Source organism: Esox lucius, chromosome 17 (assembly GCF_011004845.1).
Source record: "Esox lucius isolate fEsoLuc1 chromosome 17, fEsoLuc1.pri, whole genome shotgun sequence".
NCBI classification, from domain to species: Eukaryota; Metazoa; Chordata; class Actinopteri; order Esociformes; family Esocidae; genus Esox; species Esox lucius.
The window spans coordinates 20,994,426-21,018,751 of record NC_047585.1 but is presented as its reverse complement, the minus strand read 5'-3'; the positions used below and the strand labels follow the sequence as shown (position 1 = coordinate 21,018,751).

At 42.3% G+C, this 24,326-nt stretch overlaps 2 protein-coding genes across 5 annotated transcripts in view; both read left to right on the top strand.

Moving 5' to 3' along the window:
• ptprga (protein tyrosine phosphatase receptor type Ga) overlaps positions 1-14,891 on the top strand; it is a 239,652-nt gene extending 224,761 nt beyond the window's left edge. For all 3 annotated transcript variants that reach the window (XM_029113688.2, XM_029113687.2, XM_029113689.2), the window contains 14 exons: positions 2,952-3,048; positions 3,309-3,391; positions 3,594-3,728; positions 5,153-5,287; positions 5,381-5,553; positions 6,597-6,732; positions 7,035-7,181; positions 8,424-8,517; positions 8,821-8,897; positions 9,197-9,325; positions 10,454-10,600; positions 10,808-10,950; positions 11,931-12,066; positions 12,149-14,891. In XM_029113688.2, the coding sequence (XP_028969521.2) occupies positions 2,952-3,048; positions 3,309-3,391; positions 3,594-3,728; positions 5,153-5,287; positions 5,381-5,553; positions 6,597-6,732; positions 7,035-7,181; positions 8,424-8,517; positions 8,821-8,897; positions 9,197-9,325; positions 10,454-10,600; positions 10,808-10,950; positions 11,931-12,066; positions 12,149-12,295 (1,779 nt within the window). In that variant the 3' untranslated portion in view covers positions 12,296-14,891. The remainder of the gene's footprint in view (positions 1-2,951; positions 3,049-3,308; positions 3,392-3,593; positions 3,729-5,152; positions 5,288-5,380; positions 5,554-6,596; positions 6,733-7,034; positions 7,182-8,423; positions 8,518-8,820; positions 8,898-9,196; positions 9,326-10,453; positions 10,601-10,807; positions 10,951-11,930; positions 12,067-12,148) is intronic.
• A 5,043-nt stretch (positions 14,892-19,934) lies between these two features.
• c17h3orf14 (chromosome 17 C3orf14 homolog) lies at positions 19,935-23,143 on the top strand. Of its 2 annotated transcripts, XR_829228.4 has the most exons (5): positions 19,935-20,087; positions 20,568-20,691; positions 20,816-20,884; positions 22,230-22,458; positions 22,698-23,143. XR_829228.4 is itself a non-coding variant. In XM_010898597.3 (4 exons), exons 1-4 carry the CDS (start codon positions 20,035-20,037, stop codon positions 22,419-22,421), a joined length of 438 nt encoding a protein of 145 aa, XP_010896899.1. In that variant the 5' UTR covers positions 19,935-20,034; the 3' UTR covers positions 22,422-23,143. The 2 variants fall into 2 exon arrangements, 1 of the variants encoding a protein (XP_010896899.1); XM_010898597.3 differs by having other exon boundaries at positions 22,230-23,143.
• Positions 23,144-24,326: the final 1,183 nt, after the last annotated feature.

Genomic DNA, 24,326 nt, shown 5'->3' with positions numbered 1-24,326 from the left:
AGGTGGGTTTGAGTTAGTCAGGTGGGTTAGATTTAGTTAGATGGGTTACATTTAATCAGATGGGTTAGATTTAGTTAGATGGGTTACATTTAGTCTGCTGGGTTAGAGTTACAGTCAGTCTGTCCATAAGATGTGTGTGTGTGTGTGTGTGTGTGTGTACTCGCACATCCGTGCATATGGGCCATTTAAGGATTCCATAGTGCTGCTAATGGTATTGGAGCAGATGGTGTAGGAGAGGCCTTTTAGTTGGTCTAGACCAGTGTCTCCTAACTGGTGTAGATCTATGGTGTAAGAGGGAGAGAGGGAGCCTGACAGTGAATATCAGTAAGAAAAAAATAATGGAGTTCTAAAAAAGGTCCAGATACCAAACCGTGAACATAAATTCTACCCAGATATCGTTCTGCTGGAGCAAACAATTACACCCTCCTCGACCCATCAACACCACTGATAACTCCAACAAGGCTGTAAATGATCTTACAGATAAGGCTGGGAGAAAAAAAAAACAGAACATAAAAGCCCAATAGGGATCTGTGCACAAATATTCCAATCCATTATAGAGCCCATTGACCCCCCTGGTTGTGAGGTCTGGTTTCAATTTACCAACCAAAAATGTGCTAAATGGGACTAATACGCAACTGAGACTCTGCATGGAAAACACAGCAACATTGTCCTGGTGCCATGCATAACCCTCAGATAATGCTTTAATTCATTATTCATTATTATTCCATTATTCTTCGTATTGATTTGGTTTTCTCCACTCGCTTCGGAAAGGTAAACAAATGTTTGGCTTTGCCAATAAAGCCCTTTTGAATGTCATTGTGTAGAGCTGGAGAGAGAGCCTGTGTCAAATGTACACTTCACTGTCTTACCAGACCAATATTTACCTTGTGTTATGTGTGTATTATAGACAGAAAGCTAAATGGAAAGATCCGTAATGCGCTGAGACTTCAGGACAGTACACAGACAAGATTTCATGTTTCATTTAAAATAGCTGACCTCTTATGTTTCAGGCAGGGATCCTAGGACTTGATTATTTTGAGGGGATTCCGGTCAGCTCCAGAATGTGCTGCAAAGACATCCCTTATTTATATCGCTGTGCTTTTGGAAACCATCTCAGCTTCTCTTCTTCTCTTCCTTAGCAAACCTCTTCCTTAGCAAACCTCTCACAATCCTAAGGAACCCCTTTCCCAGAAGAAGGAGCTGTGTAGGGGACTAGAAACACTGCCACCCTCCCCCCATCATCACCCCCTTGTTGTGCATGCCTGTTTGATAGACATTTGGAAGTGGTGTTAGGTGTGGGGGGGCCTCTCCTGGGTGAATGGAGAGCTCGGTGTGATCCGCAACTCTTTATTTGGCCCCAAAAAGAAGGCAGGAGAAAAGGGGGTAGGCAGTAGAGCAAAACCCCTTTAGCTGGAACGTACTCTGGCCGTGACAAGTGGCTTTGTCCAGCCGAGCCCGAAGGAAACATGGTTTGGGTGCAGAAACACAGGATGGGGTGCGGGGAGAGGGGTAACCAGGAGAGTTACCATCCGGTTGGTTTTCACTCCAACACGAATTTTGCACACCTGGTTCTACTAATGAGCGGGATGAAAAGCTAAGTCAGGTCACAACTGGGGTTGGAGAGAGAACCTACTGGATGGTAGATCTCCGGTACCAGTATTGAGCAGCCCTGGTCCATATACACAATGTCCATTATGGTCACTAGAAATCTGCTCGTTTGTCGAATGTCATTTGGTAATGCCGCCACCTGCATTCGCATACACTCTGTAATTGGAGCCAGTGGGCGTGTGTGTGTGTGTATGTGGGTGTGTGTGTGTGTGTGTGTGTGTGCGTGTGTGGGTGTGGGTGTGTGTGTGTGTGTGTGTGTGAGAGTAGTATGTGAATGTGGTTGTATGTATGTGTGTGTGTGTGTGTGTGTGTGTGTGTGCGAGTAGTGTGTTTGTGTGTATGTATGTATGTATGTGTGTGTGTGTGTGTGTGTTTGGGAGTAGTGTATGTATATGTACCATCTGGTTACCCCACCAGCCAGCTGCTGTGCAGTCACCATGTATCCTGTCTGTGCTTGAGTCCTCACAACTCCTGCAACCTTCTAAGCCCCTATACCCCATCTCCAGTTGCTGCCTTATATATAAAAGGCATATATATATATAGTATATATATATATGCCTTTTATGAGGGTTTTGATTCCTTCAGCTCTGCCTAGCATAAATTAGGACTCCTGTTTGTACCATGCAGAGAGAGAGACATCTTTAAAGCTAAACGAGATTGTTGGACTGTAAATCCCTGCAGGAAATGTCTGAGGGGCGGAAGCCAAACTGAGGGCCTTATCTATTAGTGCTGGGCCAGACTGTTGTTGGTTTGTCATGAAACACTGACATTTGTAGCTTCTGGGCCACTCTGTCAGATAGAGCATAATGGACATGTATTCTCTGTTTCTTTAACCGTACAGACACACAGGTAATAAATGATTACTTGGCATGTTATTTACCATGGCTTTAAAGGGGGTTTGAAAGTGACAGTTACAATTTATACACAAAGCTTCTCAGCGATTGGCATGCTTTATGGTTCCACTGAAATCGTGTTGTGAGAATGTGAGAGCTGACGCTCAGAAAGATTACGTGATGGTTGGCTGAGTGTGTAACAGTACTAAAGGGAAGAGAGCATGTCAACCTCTGCTCTAAGAGAGAGGGGAGAGGGGAGAGGGGAGAGAGGAGAGGGGAGAGGGGAGAGGGGAGAGAGGAGGATACATCTTCCCTGTGTCTGTCACTATGTCAACCACACTCTCACAGCGTGAAATTGCTGAGATGTCACCAGAAATGGCTGTATAACTCGCAGCACCAAACCTCAATGTCAAAACCTCTTTTTTCATCGCCTTCCAAAATGTCACTCTTGGTGTGTGTGTGCGTGCGTGTGTGTGTGTGTGCGTGCGCGTGTCTCTCTGTCTCCCACAGGAGGTGCAGAGATGCACGGCGGACTTGAAGATCATGTCAGAGCACTCCAACCATCCAGACAACAAGCACAAGAACAGATACATCAACATTGTGGCCTGTGAGTACCCATCACCATCGTGGGTTCGTGACAGGCTATCACACCACTGCACTGACGCCTCATGTCACACAGGTCCCCCCCGCCCGTCAGAGTTCCGCTGTCGTCGTGTAGGCTACCCGTGTCTCAAAACTGACAGTTTCTGTAGTGCTGTGAACGTGACGCACAAGCACGTGCACACTCACATGCACTCTCTAATGCACACTCACGTGCACACTCACATGCACACTCGTTTCTAACTACCCCCTGTCTCCCTCATCCAGACGATCACAGTCGGGTGAAGCTGCGGCCTTTAGCTGGGAAGGACTCCAAACACAGCGACTACATCAATGCCAATTATGTTGATGTGAGTGTGTGTGTTACGGGCCATCTGGTCCCACCATATGAATGTAGATTTGTGTGAGAGTTGGTTTGTGCATTGCGTATTGTATGCATATGTTGCGCATATGATATGGATGACGTGTGTCATGTGGACGGGCAGAGGAAGTCAGTAGTTTTGACTGTTGGTTGTGTTGTGAATGGCCTGTCCTCGTGCCCGTGTACTGCAGGGCTACAACAAGCCCAAGGCCTACATCGCCACCCAGGGCCCTCTCAAGTCCACCTTTGAGGACTTCTGGAGGATGGTGTGGGAGCAGAACACTGGCATCATCGTCATGATCACTAACCTGGTGGAGAAAGGAAGGGTGTGTACACCACACTACTTCACTACACCACACTACTTCACTACACCACACTACTTCACTACACTACTTCACTACACCACACTACTTCACTACACCACACTACTTCACTACACCACACTACTTCACTACACTACACACTACACCACACTACTTCACTACACTACACACTACACCACACTACTTCACTACACCACACTACTTCACTACACCACACTACTTCACTACACCCCACTACTTCACTACACCACACTACTTCACTACACCACACTACTTCACTACACCACACTACTTCACTACACTACACACTACACCACACTACTTCACTACACTACACACTACACCACACTACTTCACTACACCACACTACTTCACTACACCACACTACTTCACTACACTACTTCACTACACCACACTACTTCACTACACTACTTCACTACACTACACACTACTACACCACACTACTTCACTACACTACACACTACTACACCACACTACTTCACTACACTACACACTACACCACACTACTACACTACACTACACACTACATCACACTACTTCACTACACTACACACTACACCACACTACTTCACTACACTACACACTACACCACACTACTTCACTACACTACACACTACACCACACTACTTCACTACACTACACACTACACCACACTACTACACTACACTACACTACACACTACACCACACTACTTCACTACACTACACACTACACCACACTACTTCACTACACTACACACTACACCACACTACTTCACTACACTACACACCACACTACTACACTACACTACATACTACACCACACTACTTCACTACACTACACACTACACCACACTACTTCACTACACTACACACTACACCACACTACACAACAACTCACTAAGCTAGACGAAATTACACTACAATTTGTGACACAACACAACACTACTACAGAGTACAACACACTTCACTACACTATAATACACTGCATTTGTGTACACTATATTATACTACAATTCGGTACACAAAACTCTACATTTCAGTACACTATAATACACTGCAATTTAGTATTCTAGTCTTTAATACTCTACATTTCAGTACACTAGACTGTACCACACTAGCTTTCAGTACACTATAGTACACTACATTTCAGTAAACTATAATACATTGCATTTCACTACACATTTCACTGATGTTAAGTGTAGTACACTACACTACACTTGACCTCACCACAGTACGCTGCAGTGCACTACTCTTCATTTTACATTTCAGTAACATACACACTACAGTGCAATACTCAACTACATTATAATATGCTGCACTATGGTGTGATACAGTACAGTATCATAGGTCCCTTCAAACAGAGTGATGATGTCTTAGTGAGTAATTGAAACAAGGGTTCCTGATTTGTGTGTCAATTCCCTACAGAGGAAATGTGACCAGTACTGGCCAACCGAGAACAGTGAAGAGTATGGGAACATTGTGGTTACGCTGAAGAGCACCAAAGTCCATGCCTGCTACACGCTAAGACGCTTCACGGTGCGCAACACCAAATTAAAAAAGGTCAGTGTTCCGAGTGTTGGAACCCATCTCCCAGGTGACCCGGTTCCACTGCTGTGACTAACACAAGTGTCCATGTTTTCACGGCCCTCCCAGAGTCAAAAGGGGAACCCCAAGGGTCGTCAGGGTGAACGGACCGTGGTTCAGTACCACTACACCCAGTGGCCCGACATGGGCGTCCCAGAGTACACCCTGCCCGTGCTCACCTTCATTCGGAGGTCCTCAGCCTGGCAGACCCCAGAGATGGGCCCCGTGCTGGTCCACTGCAGGTACTGTGGAGGGCACGTTATGAAGGCTTAGCTGTCATGGTGCACATTTTACAAACTGTTCTTTTAAATGTTAAGTGGGCGAGAGGAAACACAGAGGGGATAAAATGTGAAAAGAAAGGTGAAAACGTGTGTCAATATACTGTCAGTTTAGTAGTTTGTTTGTTTAGTTCTTTTTTCTGCCCTTTCCATTCATTTCTGTGAGTGACTTGGCTAAGCGCCATGTCATTATATGTAGTGCACTATGAAATATACACTATCATTTTCACCACAGCCACTCTGCACTTCCTTTGTTAACTGGGAGCCGAGGTCCCAGGCCTGGGTAGCAAAGTGCGTTTTTAGGCAGTAATTCCGGGCACATGAAGGGCAGGGGAATGTAATTATCCAGGGAAAGTTCCCGCCTTTGTAATGAAAGTAATGTTCTCTAATGTCATCTGTCCTGTGCTGTTAGAAAATGACCCTTCACTTTGCAGACCCCACTGTTTCTGTACACTTACAGCTCTGCCAGACACACACACACAAACACACACATACACACACACACACAGAGGTCTTCTTGCCTGGCTCATTACAGTGCCTGAGACCTGAATGGATCCTGTCACACTGTCAGGTTTGGCTACTGGTTTCACCCCGCTGATAATGGACTTAGCCCTGTTTATGATCTACCTAGGAGGGAGAAATGGTCCTGTCACAGGTCAGAGGTCACGTTCAGGACTTCTTATAGGTGTGTGTATTGTATGACTTGTCCCTGAATGGTTGGAGGTGTTACACTGGCTTCCTAACTCCTACCGTCCAGGACCATTGTGCCTTCCGTTTTTTTTCTTTTACCGTTATTCCGCAATGGTGGCAGCCATGACGTGAATTAATCTATGATGTGTTAGCTCGAGTTGACCATGGATGTAATTCACAGGAACTGGGAATGAGGACAGAGTGTTCATTGGTCTGTTGCTGTCATCGATTTGTTCCTGAAGAGCTTTTCTCAGAATGGAGACCATGTAGTGTCTAACTGTGTGTTCCTGCGTGTGTGTGTGTGTGTGTGTGCGCAGTGCGGGTGTGGGGCGAACAGGGACCTACATTGTCATAGACAGCATGCTGCAGCAGATCAAGGACAAAAGCACAGTGAACATCCTGGGCTTCCTCAAACACATCCGGACCCAGCGCAACTATCTGGTCCAAACCGAGGTGTGGACTGATTCTGTTCGTGTGTCTTTGTTTTCTTATCTTCCTAAAATAATCTGTCTGTTCTCACTTGTGCCGTTGTGTTCACTTGAGCTGACCTGTGTGAACGACCTGAATGATCCCAATAATCCGTTGCTACGGCTACAGTGGAGCGCAACATTGAACGTGCACGTCTTTTATCTGTCTCATGCAGCTTTGTTGCATCTGTCACATTCATCGGTTTTAAATAGACGTTTGCCCTGGGGGCCAAGAGCTTCTCTGTCTCTTTTTTCTGACCGGTTGTTTCGGTCTTGCCCTGCCTATAGGAACAGTATATCTTCATCCATGATGTGTTGGTGGAGGCCATCATGGGCAAAGAGACGGAGGTGCTGTCCAGCCAGCTGCACAGCTATGTCAGCAGCATCCTTACGCCTGGGGTGGGTGGCAAGACACGGCTGGAGAAACAGTTCAAGGTCAGAGCAGGTTAACTGAACACTCACTCCTCTGGATCAATGTCTCTGTCTGCCTGTCACGCTTCTTCTCTCGCTCATTTTCTCTGCAGCTTTTTTCTCTGCCCGCATCACCCAATCTCTGTCTCCTGATTTGTCTCCACTGATCTCTTTTGTATTAATCTCTCTCTACCAATCGCTCTCTACTGATCGTTGTGTCCCCTGATCTCTCTTTACCAATCTCTCTCTCGCACCCCACTCTCCCTCTATTCTCTCCATTGTTTCCATGTTTTCCCAGAGCAAGGACCCCAGGGTCGTGTCTCACTCCTTAAAGATATCCCTCAGCATCACAAAGTGTTGATTCATCTCACTCGGGGCCCACTACTGGAGAAGTGAATGGAATTAGAATGGAAATACATGGAAGGAAAGAGTTATTCTCTTCCTTTGACAAACGCTACTCAGTGCACTGGTTGCCAGGGAGATGTAAACCCTCCTATCAGGTTGTGGGGGGGGGGGGGGGGGGGTCTGGGTTGTCACATAGTTTGATGACAGCCTCAAATCGTAATTGGCTCTCATTATTCTTCTCCACGGTGTGATTTGATTCGGCCCAGGGTCATGCGAGATTGAGCGTGCTCTTGCGAAACAATGGTAGCCATTGTGATTTTAATGCAATTAGCCTCAAGGCTGGATTGGAAGTTAATCATTTGTTAGAGAGAATTATGTATTTGGCTTTTTAGGGCCCAAACATATCCTAAGGCCCATTTTTATTTCAGCTATTCAAAAAATTCTTCTGTGTTTTTACATTTGTGATATATAATTTGGCATAGCGATTGAGATGAATCACACAATGATTTTTCAAGTTGAATTTGAAGTTGAAGTTTTTTTCTGAGAATTTCCGAGAAATTAACTGTTGAAAGTCAATATTGAATAGAAGCACCACATGGTTGGTTTGTTGTTCAGACCCAAGCTGTGTTCTCAAGCTCCCGTCTTGTTCAGGGTCATAACTGTGGAGTCAGTGGTCGCTGTCAGAACCCCTGAGGTCAATGACTCCTTACTGAATATACAGCGGAGTGCACTGCAGGCCATAAGCCTTTGTTTACACGACGAATTTGGGAAGATATGAATGAGCAATGGAAGCGTGTGTCCTTATCAGACTCTGGCTTTATGGATCAGTCTTACCTGACCTGTCGCCTCCTTTCTTTCTCCCCCACTATCATTCATCTCTGTCCGTGATTGATGCCCTATCACTTTGTCTCTGGATTACAGTTGGTGACTCAGTGTAACGCCAGGTTTGTGGAATGCTTCAGTGCTCAGAAAGAGTGCAACAAAGAGAAGAATCGCAACTCCTCAGTGGTCCCCTGTGAGTCAAATGCTCAACTTGTCCTGATGTGTATTTTCCGTGCACCACCTGATGATCTGCGCTGTTGCTTTTCATACAGTTTCACTTTTCTGTTGACCCTGGTCTTTCTTCAATGTCGTAGGTAGTAATTTATCTACTCTAGTTAGTTATATAACTTGGGTTTTATGGTCCATGCTCAAACGGTAGTTCTTAAGTAAATACACTGTGGGTGCATTTCATGAGAATAACTCTTCACTCACTTGCTACTTGTTTGATGTTTCGCGCACTGTGACCTGATTGGTTTTCTCTGTCGCTCTATGGCAGCGGAGCGAGCAAGAGTTGGATTGGCACCTTTGCCAGGCATGACAGGCACAGATTACATTAATGCGTCTTACATAATGGTAAGTACCACTTCCTACATTGTCAATCATTCACTGCCACCCGTCAAGTCACACATTTGTCTAACCGTATTCCAGACATTCAATGCTGTCCACTTTGAGTAAAAGACTTGGAGTCACTGTTGACTTGCATCTTATGGTTGTGTTGGGACGGGGTACTGTAGACTGCTGTATCTCAGGTGTTATGAGCAGTGGTGGGCTGCTGGTGAGGCTGGTTTTGTCTGCTGCTGGCTTGTTTTCGACGTTGTGTAGCCACAACGCAAACCTTGATTGACCTTTTGACCTCTGTTGTTACCCTGAAGGGCTACTACAGGAGCAATGAATTCATCATTACCCAGCATCCTCTGCCACACACCACTAAAGACTTCTGGAGGATGATCTGGGACCACAACGCACAGATTATCATCATGCTGCCAGACAACCAGGGCCTGGTGGGTCTTATACACTACACACACACACACACATACACTGCCCATACACACACACTACACACACAAACACACACACACTACACACGCACACACACAAACACACACACACACACACACACACACTACACACACTTACTACACGCACACACACACTAAGCACACACATTACACGCACACACACACTACACACACTACACGCATACACACCATACTCTTACTATACACACACACTATACACACTCACTACACACACTTACTACATGCAGACACACACACACACTACACACACACACACACCCTCTACAAACACTCACACTACACACAAACACACACACACACACTACACACACACACACACACACTACACACACACACACACACACACACTCTCTACAAACACTCACACTACACACAAACACACACACACACACTACACACACACACACACACACACCACAACACATTTATGTCTTTAGCAGGAGATAAAGGAACAGTTTGCCTATCAGCTACATGTCTGGTCTATTACAGGACTGTCTTAGCACCCTCACATTAGTCTCCTAGGTGTGGAACAGTACTCGTACTGAACTGAGATATGGGACATCTTTGTTCAGTCTGCACTGTGACCCCAAATACATCAAAATAAAAGCAATTACAAATAAAAACATTACAAGAGTGTTAGGTAAGTTTATAACCTTGGATATTACATGCTCAAGCCCCTTTTACGGGCCTCCCTCTCTCTCGCCCCTGTTTCAGCCAACGGCTAGTAGCCTACTCGTTATGGGAGTCACACCAGCCTGGGCCCACTCTGTTTCACACAAGCCTGGGCCCACTCTGTTTCACACAAGCCTGGGCCCACTCTGTTTCACACAATAGTTTGGTGCTGATGAGCATCACTAGGATCGAATGTGACAGCAGCTCCATGTCTCTAACTAGTAATGCACTCACACTCCCTTCCTTTTAGTATTAGAATATTCTGGACCTTATGCCTGGTTTAGCATAAACTGTCAGTGATTCTACTAACCTGAAATGTCTCCCTCATCACTAGTTTTTCAACTTTTCCCTCACCACTGCCTTTTCATACACCGTTCATTCTCATCCAGGCTTTTGGTTTGGCTGTTTTGTCTTTAGGCGGAGGACGAGTTTGTGTATTGGCCGAGCCGCGAGGAGGCCATGAACTGTGAGGCCTTCACTGTTACACTCATAAGTAAAGACAGAATTTGCCTTTCTAATGAGGAGCAGATCATCATCCATGACTTCATTCTGGAGGCCACACAGGTACTTTTAATGTTAGGGTTAGTGTAATGGTTTAGGATTCGAGTCATGGTATGTGTGTTTGTGTGTGTGTGTGTGTGTGTGTGCGTGTGTGTGTATATGTTTATACATGTGCACAAGTGCATGTGTGTATTTACGACTGTATAACTATCTTCGCTTGCCTTCATTTGTGAGTCAGCCTGTGTGTCTTTCTCAATACCTCTCCCCCAGGATGACTATGTCCTGGAGGTGCGTCACTTCCAGTGCCCTAAATGGCCCAACCCTGACGCTCCCATCAGCAGCACCTTTGAACTCATCAATGTCATCAAGGAGGAGGCCATGACCAGAGACGGACCCACCATAGTACATGATGAGTGAGTGTGCCACTCTCCACACCTTTTAACCTTTTCCAGTAATGTACTGTAACCATCACTGTCTAACAAATCACTGTGTGTTTGGTTTAAAAAAATTTTTTTTTTTTATTATTTACCTTTCATTTGGCTCCTTGAAATTCTCAATAGAATTGTGTGGGCATAGGAAACAAATGTGAAACTATTTACATATAGTACAAACTATAGTACAAATGGCTGATAGGATCATCTTTACTCGACTCCGTTTTCCAGCAGAACAGTCATTGGTCTGTTATAATCGGATCACATTGTAAAATTATGTTGGCCAAAAGTTGCATTCCACCTCTTCAGGCAAAAATTCCAGCAGTTTTTTTCATACAGCTCTTACACAAAAAGGGATGTATAATGATTTTCACTGATACTTCAACCTCATAATATGAAGAAAAAAAAATAAAGTCCACTGCCCCTTTAAACAAAGCAGTGTTTCAACAGAATATAATAATTCTAATGAGTTCCACCCCCAGGTACACTGATACGCCGTACAATTAGAAATAATGAACGTCTCTTAACATTGGCAGATATTAGCGGCGACGAGCAAAACACTCCCAACGACAAGACATGTAGCCTCAGTAATGTTTATTCATTAACATAATGAAGATTGCTTGTCTCATCCCAGAGAAAAAAGGGACTAATTGAGCATTTCGGTTGTGTAACGTTACTATGGTACCCCCCTCCCCCCTAAGAGGCTTTGGATAGACGGCTGCCGTAATTTTCTGCATATTCATTAGCTGGGGAGACATGGTTGTTAGGCTGTGTATCTCCATAGCACTTGACACGGTTGTTAATGGAAGCAGCAACCTTTTCTTCGTGAGACGCCCTCTCTCCGAGGGGCTGAACCCTTCCTGTCATCTCACGTGGAATACGTGTAGGTGCTCAGTCTGACATTGGGTTCCCTGTCTTGTTTCGGGGTCCCATTCAGTAACCCAGTGTGTCCTTTCCCTCAGGTTCGGGGCAGTGTCAGCGGGCATGCTGTGTGCCCTCACCACCCTGTCCCAGCAGCTGGAGAGCGAGAGCGCTGTGGGCGTCTATCAGGTGGCCAAAATGATCAACCTCATGAGGCCTGGAGTATTTACAGACATAGTAAGTACCCCGGTAACACACGGTGCCGAAATGTGTTTCGGGATTCGGAGCCGTTATTCAGCATTTCACTCTCCCTTTACAGGATCAGTACCAGTACCTTTATAAAGCTATGCTCAGTCTGATCGGCACCAAGGAGAACCGCTCGGGTCTCATGTCCATGGACAGAAACGGCACCATGGCCATGTCGGATGAGTCGGACCATGAGGAAAGCATGGAGTCCCTGGTCTAAAGAGTCCCGACCTCCCGGCCCTTACAAAGAGAGAGGCACTTATTTGTAAAACGTTAAGGACTATGAGACAATACTTTTTGAGGCCTTTTTTGCCAGACTCTTGGTTAAATGAACAACCTGATTACTTTTTTACACTGATAAAAAGTTTTTGATATTTATTTTTTGCCATGTTATGTCTTAATGTTATCCTACTGAACGTTTGCACCTGCGTTTTTGAGTTCACAACAACGAAACACACTTCTGTCTTTCTTGTTTGCACTATAATGTCAGTGTTACTGCCTATACTAAGCTGATCAAGTCTGTTCTACTTCACATAAGCTCTGATTTCAACATTCCATTTCAAAGGCTTCACTCAATTCCGTTTGAGAAGTAAGACAAATACGTTTCCTGTTTGCTTCCAACTGGCTGATACAAGGAAGAGGAGCGTCGGGGAACTATCTCCCAGTTCATTTTAATAACCTTTTCAACCTGAGGCTGACTGCAGTAGACTGCAGTAGACCTTTCCTTCTCTCTCTCCCTCCCTCCCCCATGTGGCTCATATATCACTAATTTGCTGCAAGACTCAACCGTCTGTCACACCTACAGGCAGTACGGTCATTTGTTGTTTGTTTTTCTCTTTTGTTCGTATCACCTTATCGTCATTATGCATCCTATTAGCATCTCAAACCCGTATTTGAACTTTGAAGGTGGTATTATAACAGCTACTGTGAACTTGGATTTTTGTATGATTCATATTATGCTTTTTAATATAAATATATATATATATATAGATATGTACACACATATGAATATCCTTATCATTATAACTTGTGATTTTGTAGATGTCCAATGTCATGACCTGCCTCAACCCAGCTGACTCCCTCATGATACACTAGTTTACCACTCTTATCCCATGCCAATGTTGGTTTCCTTCACACTCAACCCCCTTACCTTCTGGCTGAGTTTGTTTTGCTTATTGCTGCTAATTGTCAACACAACATAATATAGTCAGAGGAAGAAATAATGATTCTCGTGTGAGTGGTAAAATGGATACCTGTTGAAGTTAGAATTTGGTTGAAGGTATTTTTCTAATCCCCTTGTTTGTCCTGATGGAGGTATGCTCCCAAGTCATACAGCCTTGTGTACATAGTTTTTAATCCTCACCGTTGCTTGACTGTGTTTGTGTGTGATATGACTGATTGTATGCTATGACTGTTGTGTGTTTTCGCTCCGGTATAAGTGAGTTGGGAACTTTGTGGCCTAAGCAAGGACAGATTTACTGTGGTTCTCGAGTCCCAGAGGGATTCATTACCTCGTTGACCCTGTTTTAGTTATTGTCCTCCCACCAGCCCTTTATATCCTGGTAGAATCACTTTAATAAACACCTCCGTTAGTCATCTGAAAGAGAGACAGACCACCTGGTATTTGCATTTGAAAGGAAATGTGAATTCAGTATACAGCACAATGACCATTGTCTAATATTTTGTGTTTATCACAACAAACATCAAGGATACCTATTATTTGTAACTTTTACCAAAGACTTATACGAATTTCCATTAAGACAAATATTAGAGATGGAGAGCAGGTTTATTACATTTGGGTCTGAATCATTTTAATATATATGTAGGCTGTTGACTGTGTGAGTGATAATGATCCTATTTACTTTTTTTTCAGCTTTTTTCACCATCTTTTTGTTTCCAGGCTGATGTTTTGGCATCAACTCCTCATCACTTGTGTTAATTTAGGAATTCCCTTTGCTATAGAAGGAGGTCGTTGTAATTGTATTATATCAGATTACTCAACTCTTAGAATAACAAAATGAAGGAGAGATGCATAACTTCTTTCTTTTCTTATCTGTCATCCTTCATCTTTCAAAGGAGGGCTCTTGAATTAGGTCATAACTCTCCAACATTTGGGGTAAAAATCTGACACTTGTCCCTTTGTCGCAGAAAACATTTTGCCTTGTTATGGACTAGCTTTTTTCAGTCTTTCAGTTTTGTCTTGGTCCATCAGGTTAACTCTTTATTTTTCTGACCGAGCCTAGTGTCCACTTTGTAAAACACAAAATGTACTAGTGTGTCAAGAAAACATTGTATATATTTTGTTGCTTATACGTATAAACAACCATTCTTCTGAAACTTTGTATCTATGGCATATAATCATAGAATTTTATATTTTCATATAAAGCTATTTTTCTTTCTCGCATTTCAAGTTCTTTATTGCATTGCTTTTGTGGTGAAACGTGGAAACCAAGTCTCCGTGCATTGAACTAGTGGTTGTCATCACATTCCAATACAATTCCACGCCTCCCATTATCTTTAAGGCAGTGACTGTGATATTATCATTGTTATTAATTCGTTTTTGTTTTGATTTTCTGATATACAATTTGGTTGTCAGAGTGTGCAATAGAATAGCTATAGTAAGTCACTGAATCATTTTGTCCCATTGGCCATTTTGAATAGGTGGGCGTTGCTTCCTCTTTTCTAAACTGAAATTTAAAAAAAAAGGAAAAAAATGTTTTGTTTCGTTGAAAGCTATATCAAAGCATTCTATAACAGTGTTATTTAATATGTAAATTGTATTGCTATACTTAAAATAAAATATGGGTTTTGATGTATTTTGTCGAAATTCTTGTGTGAAATCCTTCCTGTTGTGAATGTGGATTGAGCTTTATCATTCCAATTTCAAACAATATCCCTAATTTATAAAGGTCCGTGTTGATAAGGGCTGACCATGGCTGTGACTTGTCTAAGGGTGTTTCAGGGCTGGTTGGTATTTGCAAAATACATGTTTCTTATTCAGTCATGGAATAAATCATGCAAGGTAGCCATCTAGTGGCAAAGAAATGAATACTTTTACAAAAACTTGGAGTGGTTGCAATAACATGCAATGAATTCCCTATTCAGATTTAATTTGAAGCTAGCGGAAGGCAGCCAAACGTGAGCACTGTGGGGTATGAAGATCTGTTAAATAACAATTGGAGACCATCTGGGTTAACTTGAATAAGCTTAAGAGGGAGTCACTGTGTTAGAGTCTAACAGTGTTAGAGTCACTGCCTCGCGGTTATTACCAGAGTGGCATCATATGTGCTTGAGAAGAAACATATCTTGACAGTCCCATCATTGTACTTTATTGTACTGGCCACCTACTTGTTTTTCTTACATTCCCGATGGATACAATTCCATGTTTAATTAGAAAAGCATAAATAGTTAGAAAGCATAAATATAATCTGCTTAGCTTTTATGAAATACATACAAATCTGTTGCATAACCCGTAATGTCAGTGTATGTGTTTTGTATGCATTGTATATATATCTGTCAGAACCTCATGGAAACCCGTAGATCATGTCAAACCTCTTCAAATGCCTGGTGTAATCTAGTGTTGGGATTTCCTCCGTATGAGGCTGTGTTGTACGGACAAGGTCTCCTTTAACCCGTGTTGTCATCAGTCCCATGTTCCCAGAAGTCAGGAGCTCCTGAATGTCTGTGTTACCCTCCTACATTGTGTCTAAAAACACGTTACTTTACCCGTTTTTTTTGTGAGTATACAAAATGACTAACAAAAAAGCTTCATAGCAGCATCAGTCAAATAGTCTTCTATTATATATGAAGTGCCAATGTGAAAGGTGAAGGAAGGTGCATCAGAAGATCTCTTGGCTGTTTGCTCAAGGCTGCAGCGACAAAAAGAGAAGGATGAAATTTCACGGGTCATCCAGATTGACCGGTACCTCATTTCTTAGTAGCAGCGACGCTACAAATTGCTAATTTTTAGAACACTGAACATTTCATTTACTGTATATCAAACTGAATTCTACGATAAGGACATATTCATTCAATGCAGAACTAAAGCTATCTCAGACAGTAAGGCCAGCTAAGTAGTGTTGTGAGATTCAGACAACCAATACCCATATGTAGAGTGACATTTTAAAAGAGTCTTTGCATTTCATCAATACATTATATCAGAATTTTCTGCACTGTTTCATCGGCCTCGAAAGTATTGGATCTCTGGCTTTTGATGTTGCCTGCACCTACGATTTAATCAGCAAGGCAGTTTCTCAAGTTGCTGCAGCTGTCAACCTGGAGCACACAAGTTGAATGCAAATGGCATGTGACTTACAATGCTTGCTGTGAGTCTCCAATGTCAAAACGATCCATTCATTTAAGCAGTCCATCCCTATCACCAGTTGACATTCAAAACTGGAGTTAACACAGTAGTCTTTCAATATGAAGTGACTGTGGATTCAAAGCTGGAGTTAATACAGTAGTCTTTCAGTATGAAGTGACTGTGGATTCAAAGCTGGAGTTAATACAGTAGTCATTCAGTATGAAGTGACTGTGGATTCAAAGCTGGAGTTAATACAGTAGTCATTCAGTATGAAGTGACTGTGGATTCAAACCTGGAGTTAATACAGTAGTCATTCAGTATGAAGTGACTGTGGATTCAAACCTGGAGTTAATACAGTAGTCATTCAGTATGAAGTGACTGTGGATTCAAACCTGGATGAAGTGACTGTGGATTCTTGGTTTGAAGCCCTCTACGTCAGTGATAGAATAACGCACACAGCAGTCCAGGTGAGACGGACACTTCCCAGGTCATCGAAGCATGAACACAGGGATGAGTATCATTTGGGTTCCCACCATCCATCTGCCTAGGCAAGTCATGAAAAAAAATACCTCTTTAATTGAGGTTGAAGAAAATAGCAGGCAAAAAAAAACGATGCTTTTTTCTAATTAGTTGCACAGATGTTTAAATTAATTCAAAATAATTTCAGGTAGAAAATGTCCCATCAGAAAATAATAGCACAAGAGCGCATTCTTATAAAATGAGTACTGGCGAAACCACAAAAATGTGTTGCCACCCCACTCACCATCCCAGGCGTCAGGAGTGTCTGCTATTATATATTATATTATATATATATTCATGTTTAATTTTATTGAATAGTATTATGTTTTTTCTACTTTCGTTGTTAATCTCTATGGTAACCCGTTCCAATATCTTTGAATCCTCCCTTCCCCGTAAAATGGTTGAGCCCCGGAGTCCGCCTGCTCCTGTCACCATGCTGCTCCCCCTCCCTTCCAGAGAAAACACTGGCTAATGTAATGCAATCATCAATATTATAGATAAGGTTCGCTAACTAGTTGTATGTAGTTTCAGCCTGTGCTAAGCAATGGACATAGTGGTCCTAGCCTCAACAATTGTGTGTGACGTCACTTGGAATCTGTTTTCCTTATATAGTGTGTCGCGAAGCAGAAGGCAGCGTGTTCGAGGCCCACTCTGCGTCCCACCTTGGGTGCGGTCCGACACTGGAAGAAGCGTAACTGTTATGCAGCACCACGTTGACAACGAGCTATACAAACGGTACCCTACTCTTAGATGGCGATTGTTCCATCTAAGGCACACTTGTGTATTCGCTTTAACATTTGGAAGATTGTTCAAAATAGTATTTTTTCTTCATGTCACTCCTGAGGTTCGATAAATTTAAAACATTATTATCACCTATATGTGTGAAGGCCTATTTTATCATTAAATATTCTCTGCCAGGTTTCCAATCTGGCATTTGCAGAGGTGTTTAAATTATTATTTGGGAGAAATTGAAAAGCAATACACAGGGTTTGTGTAGTCAAAGTGAAACCACATTCGGTGACAGTTGAGTTCAGTAAATTGGCCAGATAAAAAAATGATTGACTACAGTTGAAGCTGAAAGTTAACATACACCTCAGCCAAATACATTTAAACTCAGTTGTTCACAATTCCTGACAAAATCCCTGTTTTAGGTCAGTTAGGATCACCACTTTATTTTAAGAATAACTTTAATTGCATACACTCAAATAGTATTTGGTAGCATTCCGTTTTAATTGTTTATCTTGGGTCAAACATTTCAGGTAGCCATCCACAACATTCCCACAAATTGGGAGAATTTTGGCCCATCCCTCCTGAAAGAACTTTTTTGTGCTGGTTTTGATGCAGTGGCTTCTTCCTTGCTGAGCAGCTTTTCAGGTTATATTGATATCAGACTTGTTTTACTGTGGATATACACTGAACAAAATTATAAATGCAACACTTTTGTTTTTGCCCCCATTTATCATGAGCTGAACTCAAAGATCTAAGACTTTCTCTATGTACACAAAAGGCCTATTTCTCTCAAATATTGAGGAAATAAAAGGCCATTCTAAAATGTGCTGTTTCACTGTATTTGGGGGGTTCGGGGGTCGGGGGGGGGGGGCGAAAACCAGTCAGTATCTGGTGTGACCACCATTTCCCTCACACAGTGCAACACATCTCCATCACAGAGTTGATAAATGGGGGCAAAAAGAAAAGTGTTGCGTTTATAATTTTGTTCAGTGTAGATACTTTTACCTGTTTCCTCCAGCATCTTCACAAGGTCCTTGCTTTGTTCTGCATTTTTTGCACCAAAGTACGGTTCAACTCTAGGAGACAGAGGGTGTCAACTTCCTGAGCAGTAGATGGCTGCGTGGAGCCATACTTGTTTGTTGTTTGTACTGATGAATGGTACCTTCAGGTCAGTTGATGAATGGTACCTTCAATGATGAACGGTACCTTCAAGGTCTTGGCTGATTTCTTTTGATTTTCCCATGAAGTCAAGAAAAGAGGCATGTCAATTAGTCAATCAGAAGCTTCTAAAGCCATGACATAATTTTCGGGAATTTTTCAAGCTGTTTAATGGCACTGCCAACTTAATATATGCTAACTTCTGACCCACTGGAAAATTTGATATTGTGAATTATAAGTGAAATAATCTGTAAACAATTGTTGGAAAAATTACTTGTATCACGCACAAAGTAGATGTCCGAACCGACTTGGCAAAACTATATTTTGTTAACAAGAAATCTGTCGAGTGTTTGAAAAATGTTTTTAATGACATCTCCTTATGTGTATGTAAAGTTCCGACTTCAACTGTATGTGGAAAAATCGTTTTATTCAGTTGGATAGGATAAGAAAACATGTAGTATGTAGAAGGTTTTTTGGTTTCAGAGCGTTTATAGTTTCTGATCAGGCTACACTAAATGCTCTCTTTCTGGAGCTGAAAACTCAAGTTTGCTAAAATTCTGATTTGACAGAGCTTGCTAGATTACTAATACAATTTTCTGAAATACCCCTCAAGTGTTTTAACTTTTATAACTTTCTAAGTGTTTCAGCTTTGTCATTAATCTATAACTTTGTCTCATTATAGATTAATGACAAAGGTTCACTCATCTTGCTTTCACAACATTTATAATGCTACAATGTTCCTCCCGAAATATACTCTAAATACAGCAAACATGTCCCTTCAAATACAGAATATTTTCTTCTCATGTATTGATCAGACGTTGATCATGAAATAATCAATCAATTCTGATTGTACTTTTTTATAAATGTATTGAGCTTTCGTGTTTGTTGCTATCCCATATCAATCGATAAAAGTTACACAGCTTTGATAGATGATCCAATTCTGTTTCGAAGAACGGACGGCAAAACTTCGCACAACTTGAAAAAATACAGCGAGCTCTGCAAACTAGTTCTGCAGATGAGTCGCAGCGGTCCGTTCTGCGCTCATTTGGAATGAATGGACGTCAGCCGCAACGCATTCTGTGTGCACCCCGCCCAGAATGTTTTATTAACCAACTCTGCCTGGATTTGTAGAGAAGAGGAACCTACTACGTGACGTCAACGTTATTTCCCTGACATCCGGTTCATTTCCATGGACGCTTACTAATGGATGCCGGTGGCTTCTTGCAGTGATTAAAAAACTACCTGGCAGAATGCTATCTACTCAATCTGAAGAAGTGGAACTGAGCAAGAAACATGAGGAAATGTATTTAATAGTCATGCATTTAAAACATATCTAGGGCAGTATGATGTGTAACGTTAGCGTTAGATAATGCTAGTTGAAGGCTGAATGGTTACTGTAAAGCTTAACTAAGCTTGCTAAACGTTCGCTATCTATCTCAGTTACCAGTGCTTTAGTACCTGGGGGCAGAATTATTATGACCTGTCTACCATACGAATAACCCGTTGCTAACGTTAGCTAGCCAGCCAATTCATCACAGACCATATACAGAGTCCGTAGTGTGCTAACGTTGATTAAAAGGAAAACCTTAGTGTTAACGACAACGTTGTTAGCAAGCCAGCCACCAAAGATTTAGCTTAGTTAGTTAAAAGTTTACTGTATTAACAGGCTTGCTAAATTTCAACAATAATATAACTAACTCCGTTGTACCTCTAAGAGTAGTGCATACTTGCACCAAAATAATTTCCGTTGGATGAAGTTACTCATGTTATTATGATGTGTCAGTCTAGGAAAGAGAGCTGTGCTGCTTCTGCAGATGGAGAGTCTATATAAACAACAGAAGTGTACAAGGAAGCAGCAGGTGAAGATGTCACATGTTGCTCATGAGAGAAACGCCCAACTCCTCCAGGTATGGAACGGATTCATCTTGAAAGTACACTTTTACTGTAACTCTTTTATTGTGCATGTTGATTAACCTGACATGCCAAAGGAATAGCATGAATTGTAAAATCCTTATCTATCTCACACGATAGGACTTGCAGAAAATTGAGAATCGTCTTGGAACAAAACAACTCCCACACCCAGATATCCTCACTTTGGAGGTAAAAGTTATTTAAAAAATTTTTTTCAACAGAAATTGTTTTGACCTGAGTTGTGATGCAGACAGCCGGTAATGAGTTGGACCGCTTTGCCTTCAGAACAGGCCGAATTCTTAGGAATATGGATTCTACAAAGTGTCGGAATCATTCCACAGGAATGTCTGCCCATTCTGACACAATGGCCGCTCGCATTAGTTGCAGATTGGCAGAGATACTGCATTGGGTTAAGGTCTGCACTGGTCACTTAAGCAAACTGAACCTGGATCTGTCGCCTCCGGAAATGTTTCTTCCCCATGTCATTTCTCCTGTGTTTGTGATTTCCTACCCACTGGAGTCACTTCTTGTTTTGAGCTGACGAAAGACAAAGGTTGCTGTAATAGCACGCCAGTGACAAGGCAATGCCTTTCTGCACACCACTGTACCCCGCGGTATTGGCCAGTTTGTGGCCTGTCTGTTTGATTGCACACTTTTTGCCATTGTCCTTTAACCTCTCTCATTAATGAGCTATTTTCTCCCATAGGATTGGTGGATGTTTTTGTTTATTGCACCATTCTATAAAATGTTAATGATTACTTCATGTGTGAAATTGGAAAGAGTAAAAGCAGCCACCTCCGGTGTGGCATGCTAGCTAATGCAATAACAGATGTGCATGTGAACAAGAGGCACGACGCAGCAAAATAATACGGGGAATTCCACACGTTTATTGATATCTGTAGACAAATGATGATAACCTATGGATTATTTAACTTCTGTTAATAACACTGTGCTTATTTTGCATGGATAGATTTTTCATGGAGTAAATCCTTTTGCATTGCCTCTACTTCTCTAGCAGTGCCATTGAGACCATCTCAGTGTTGATGTAGTCATTTGTATTTTCTATGCCTGCATGCGTTGGTGAACACACTAATGATGCATACTGCCACCTGCAGTGTGCTGTTTGAACAGGTACTGAATTATGCCATAGACGGGGCCATTTACTGCCACCTGCTGTTATGGGATGTTTGTATAATTCATTGGCTTATCTCTCTTGAAGAGAGGTTAGACAGGAAGTCTCACCCAGATGACTTAAAAAGAGTTTTCAACTGAAATGCCACAAGTTGTCAGCTACACTAGTGTTTAGAGTTTGGGCCTGTAACTGCAGGTTGCTGGTTCAAAGCACATAGGTGAAAAGATGCGCCCTTTTAGCAAAGCACTTTACCCTGATTTCTCCTGTAAATCGTGCGGAATGAGACTATATGCTAAATGAAAAGATAATCCCAATTGTGATCAGGATCTCTACAGGCTCAGCATGACCCAAGTAGTGCCTGTACCTGATGACCTAGGCCAATGTGCTGTTGGCTTGTTTCAGACACGTTACTGGGCGTCCGTTGAGGAGAACATTCCAGAATGGGAGCGCTTCCTACTGGGTAAGGGGCCACATCCTAGCAGCAACCTTAGCAGAACACCTAAACCATGGAAACAGAAAGCCAACCCACGCAACAGTTCTCCCACACAAGACAAGGCCCTGTCTCCTCATCCTATACTGAAACATGCAAAATGACCTGAAGGGGAAAATGTACATCATTTGCATGCAACAGGTAAAATTATAATGTAGATTATTCATTCATGTCAAGTGCCTGGGCACAAGTGTTATGAGGTATTCTCCTATGACAGTGTGCTTAGCATTGACAGTCGGCTAAAATTTTTTTCCCCCCTATTTATGTTTATACTCCAGCACCTTTTTATGATCAGCAATTTTGACAGTTCAAGGTCAAGCTTTGATTTTGAACATCATCCAATACTTCTATATGATATTTTCTTACCTCTCACTCTACAGAATTTCCGCCCCTACTTTTTATAAGCAATACATACACACACTGTGTAAGTATATGGTCTGTAGCACGTGATTTTAATACCACACCACCAGTAATCTGAAACAATGTGGTTTCCTAGAGTTCATGTCTCCTGTCTGCCCACTAGGGGGAGGTAGCACCATGGATTTGGAAAACAAAGGCCAAACTCTACTCCAGCCTGAGGTCATTCACTTCACCATCTGTTACTCGTCAATGATTTAATAACATTTACTGTAATTTATGTGCATATCTTCTAACCTAGCTGTATTCTGGTGCTTCACCATTACATGCATAATATGTATTATTAACAGCTTTTATTTTATTTTAAATGTCAACATTATGGTAAACCACAATTACTCATGTCATTACTGTTCCCTTGTTTAAGCAATTGATATGTATATGTCTCAATAAACATTATCCGTTTACTGATTCTTGCATTTATAGCATTTTACTGAAATTTAAAAACATTGTGAGAAATAATTAGCTTATTTGTGCAAAAAAGAAGTATGTGATTACTAGATGTGTGTAGACATGTGTGTAGATGTACTGTATAAAAGTCAACTGTATGAAAAGGTGGTTAAAGTGTCACACTTCCATTGGTGTAATAGTTGTATCCATTAAATTGTTGGGAGCTTATAGAGTTTAGCTAAATGTAGAGCTTTGCTTTATCACACAGTATATGCTGTGCATTAGGGGGTTAACTATATTAGCCCGGGCCATTGAGCAGGCTTCTCTGGAATGTCTCTAAACCATTATGTAGTCATTATAGAGTCCTCTTTATACCTGGGATGCAGTGGGTACCGTCTTTATTACACAAAGCCTCCACAAGGATGTTCTGTGTCTGTGATAATTGCTTTTTTATTGTCCCTTTATTCAAGGGTAGCTTGAGGTCAGCCTGTTACCATATGTTCATAATACTCCATATAAATGTATGTAAAACTGATTCATTTCTGCAGGACCATTAGGCGTGCATAAACTGATGAGGTTCTCAAGACCACTTTTCTTGGGGTGGGGCGGTCTTAGGTTATTGCTATCCTTTCGATAGTCTTATGTCCTGAGTATTTAATAAATAGCCTTGTTTTGTTTTTGCTTTCTGGTGTTAACTGCTGTAAGGTTGCCCGTTTTTGTATGACAAACATATATTTATTGAGTTACAAATTGGTTATTACATGATTCTCCTACCAACATAATTGAGACTTCTGTTCAAATATTTGCAGTTAACACATGGGCCATGTTGACAGTGTTTAGAAGCCACTGTGTGGGTAATGAGAAGGTACACGGGACATAATGAAACATCTGATGAAATTGGACGTCTCGCTGTTAAACAAGATGCAAAAACGCAGCAAGCACTTCCACCTGCTTCCTGACTGCCCCCATCCACCCTCCTCTGCCTCCCATCATTCATCTTCCTCTCCCTTCTCCCGTGTCTGTGGCAGAGATGGCATCCCTGATCCAACCTAATTGCGATGATCAAACCTGCGCGGAGTTGACGCAGAGTGGCGGCTTGACAAACGCAATCATCCGGATGGCCGGGGTTGAAGTGGCCGTGGTTGGCAGCTGCCCTAGCTCCTCAGCTGGGACCCACGCTACTGCCCCCGCGGTCAGGCAGCCAC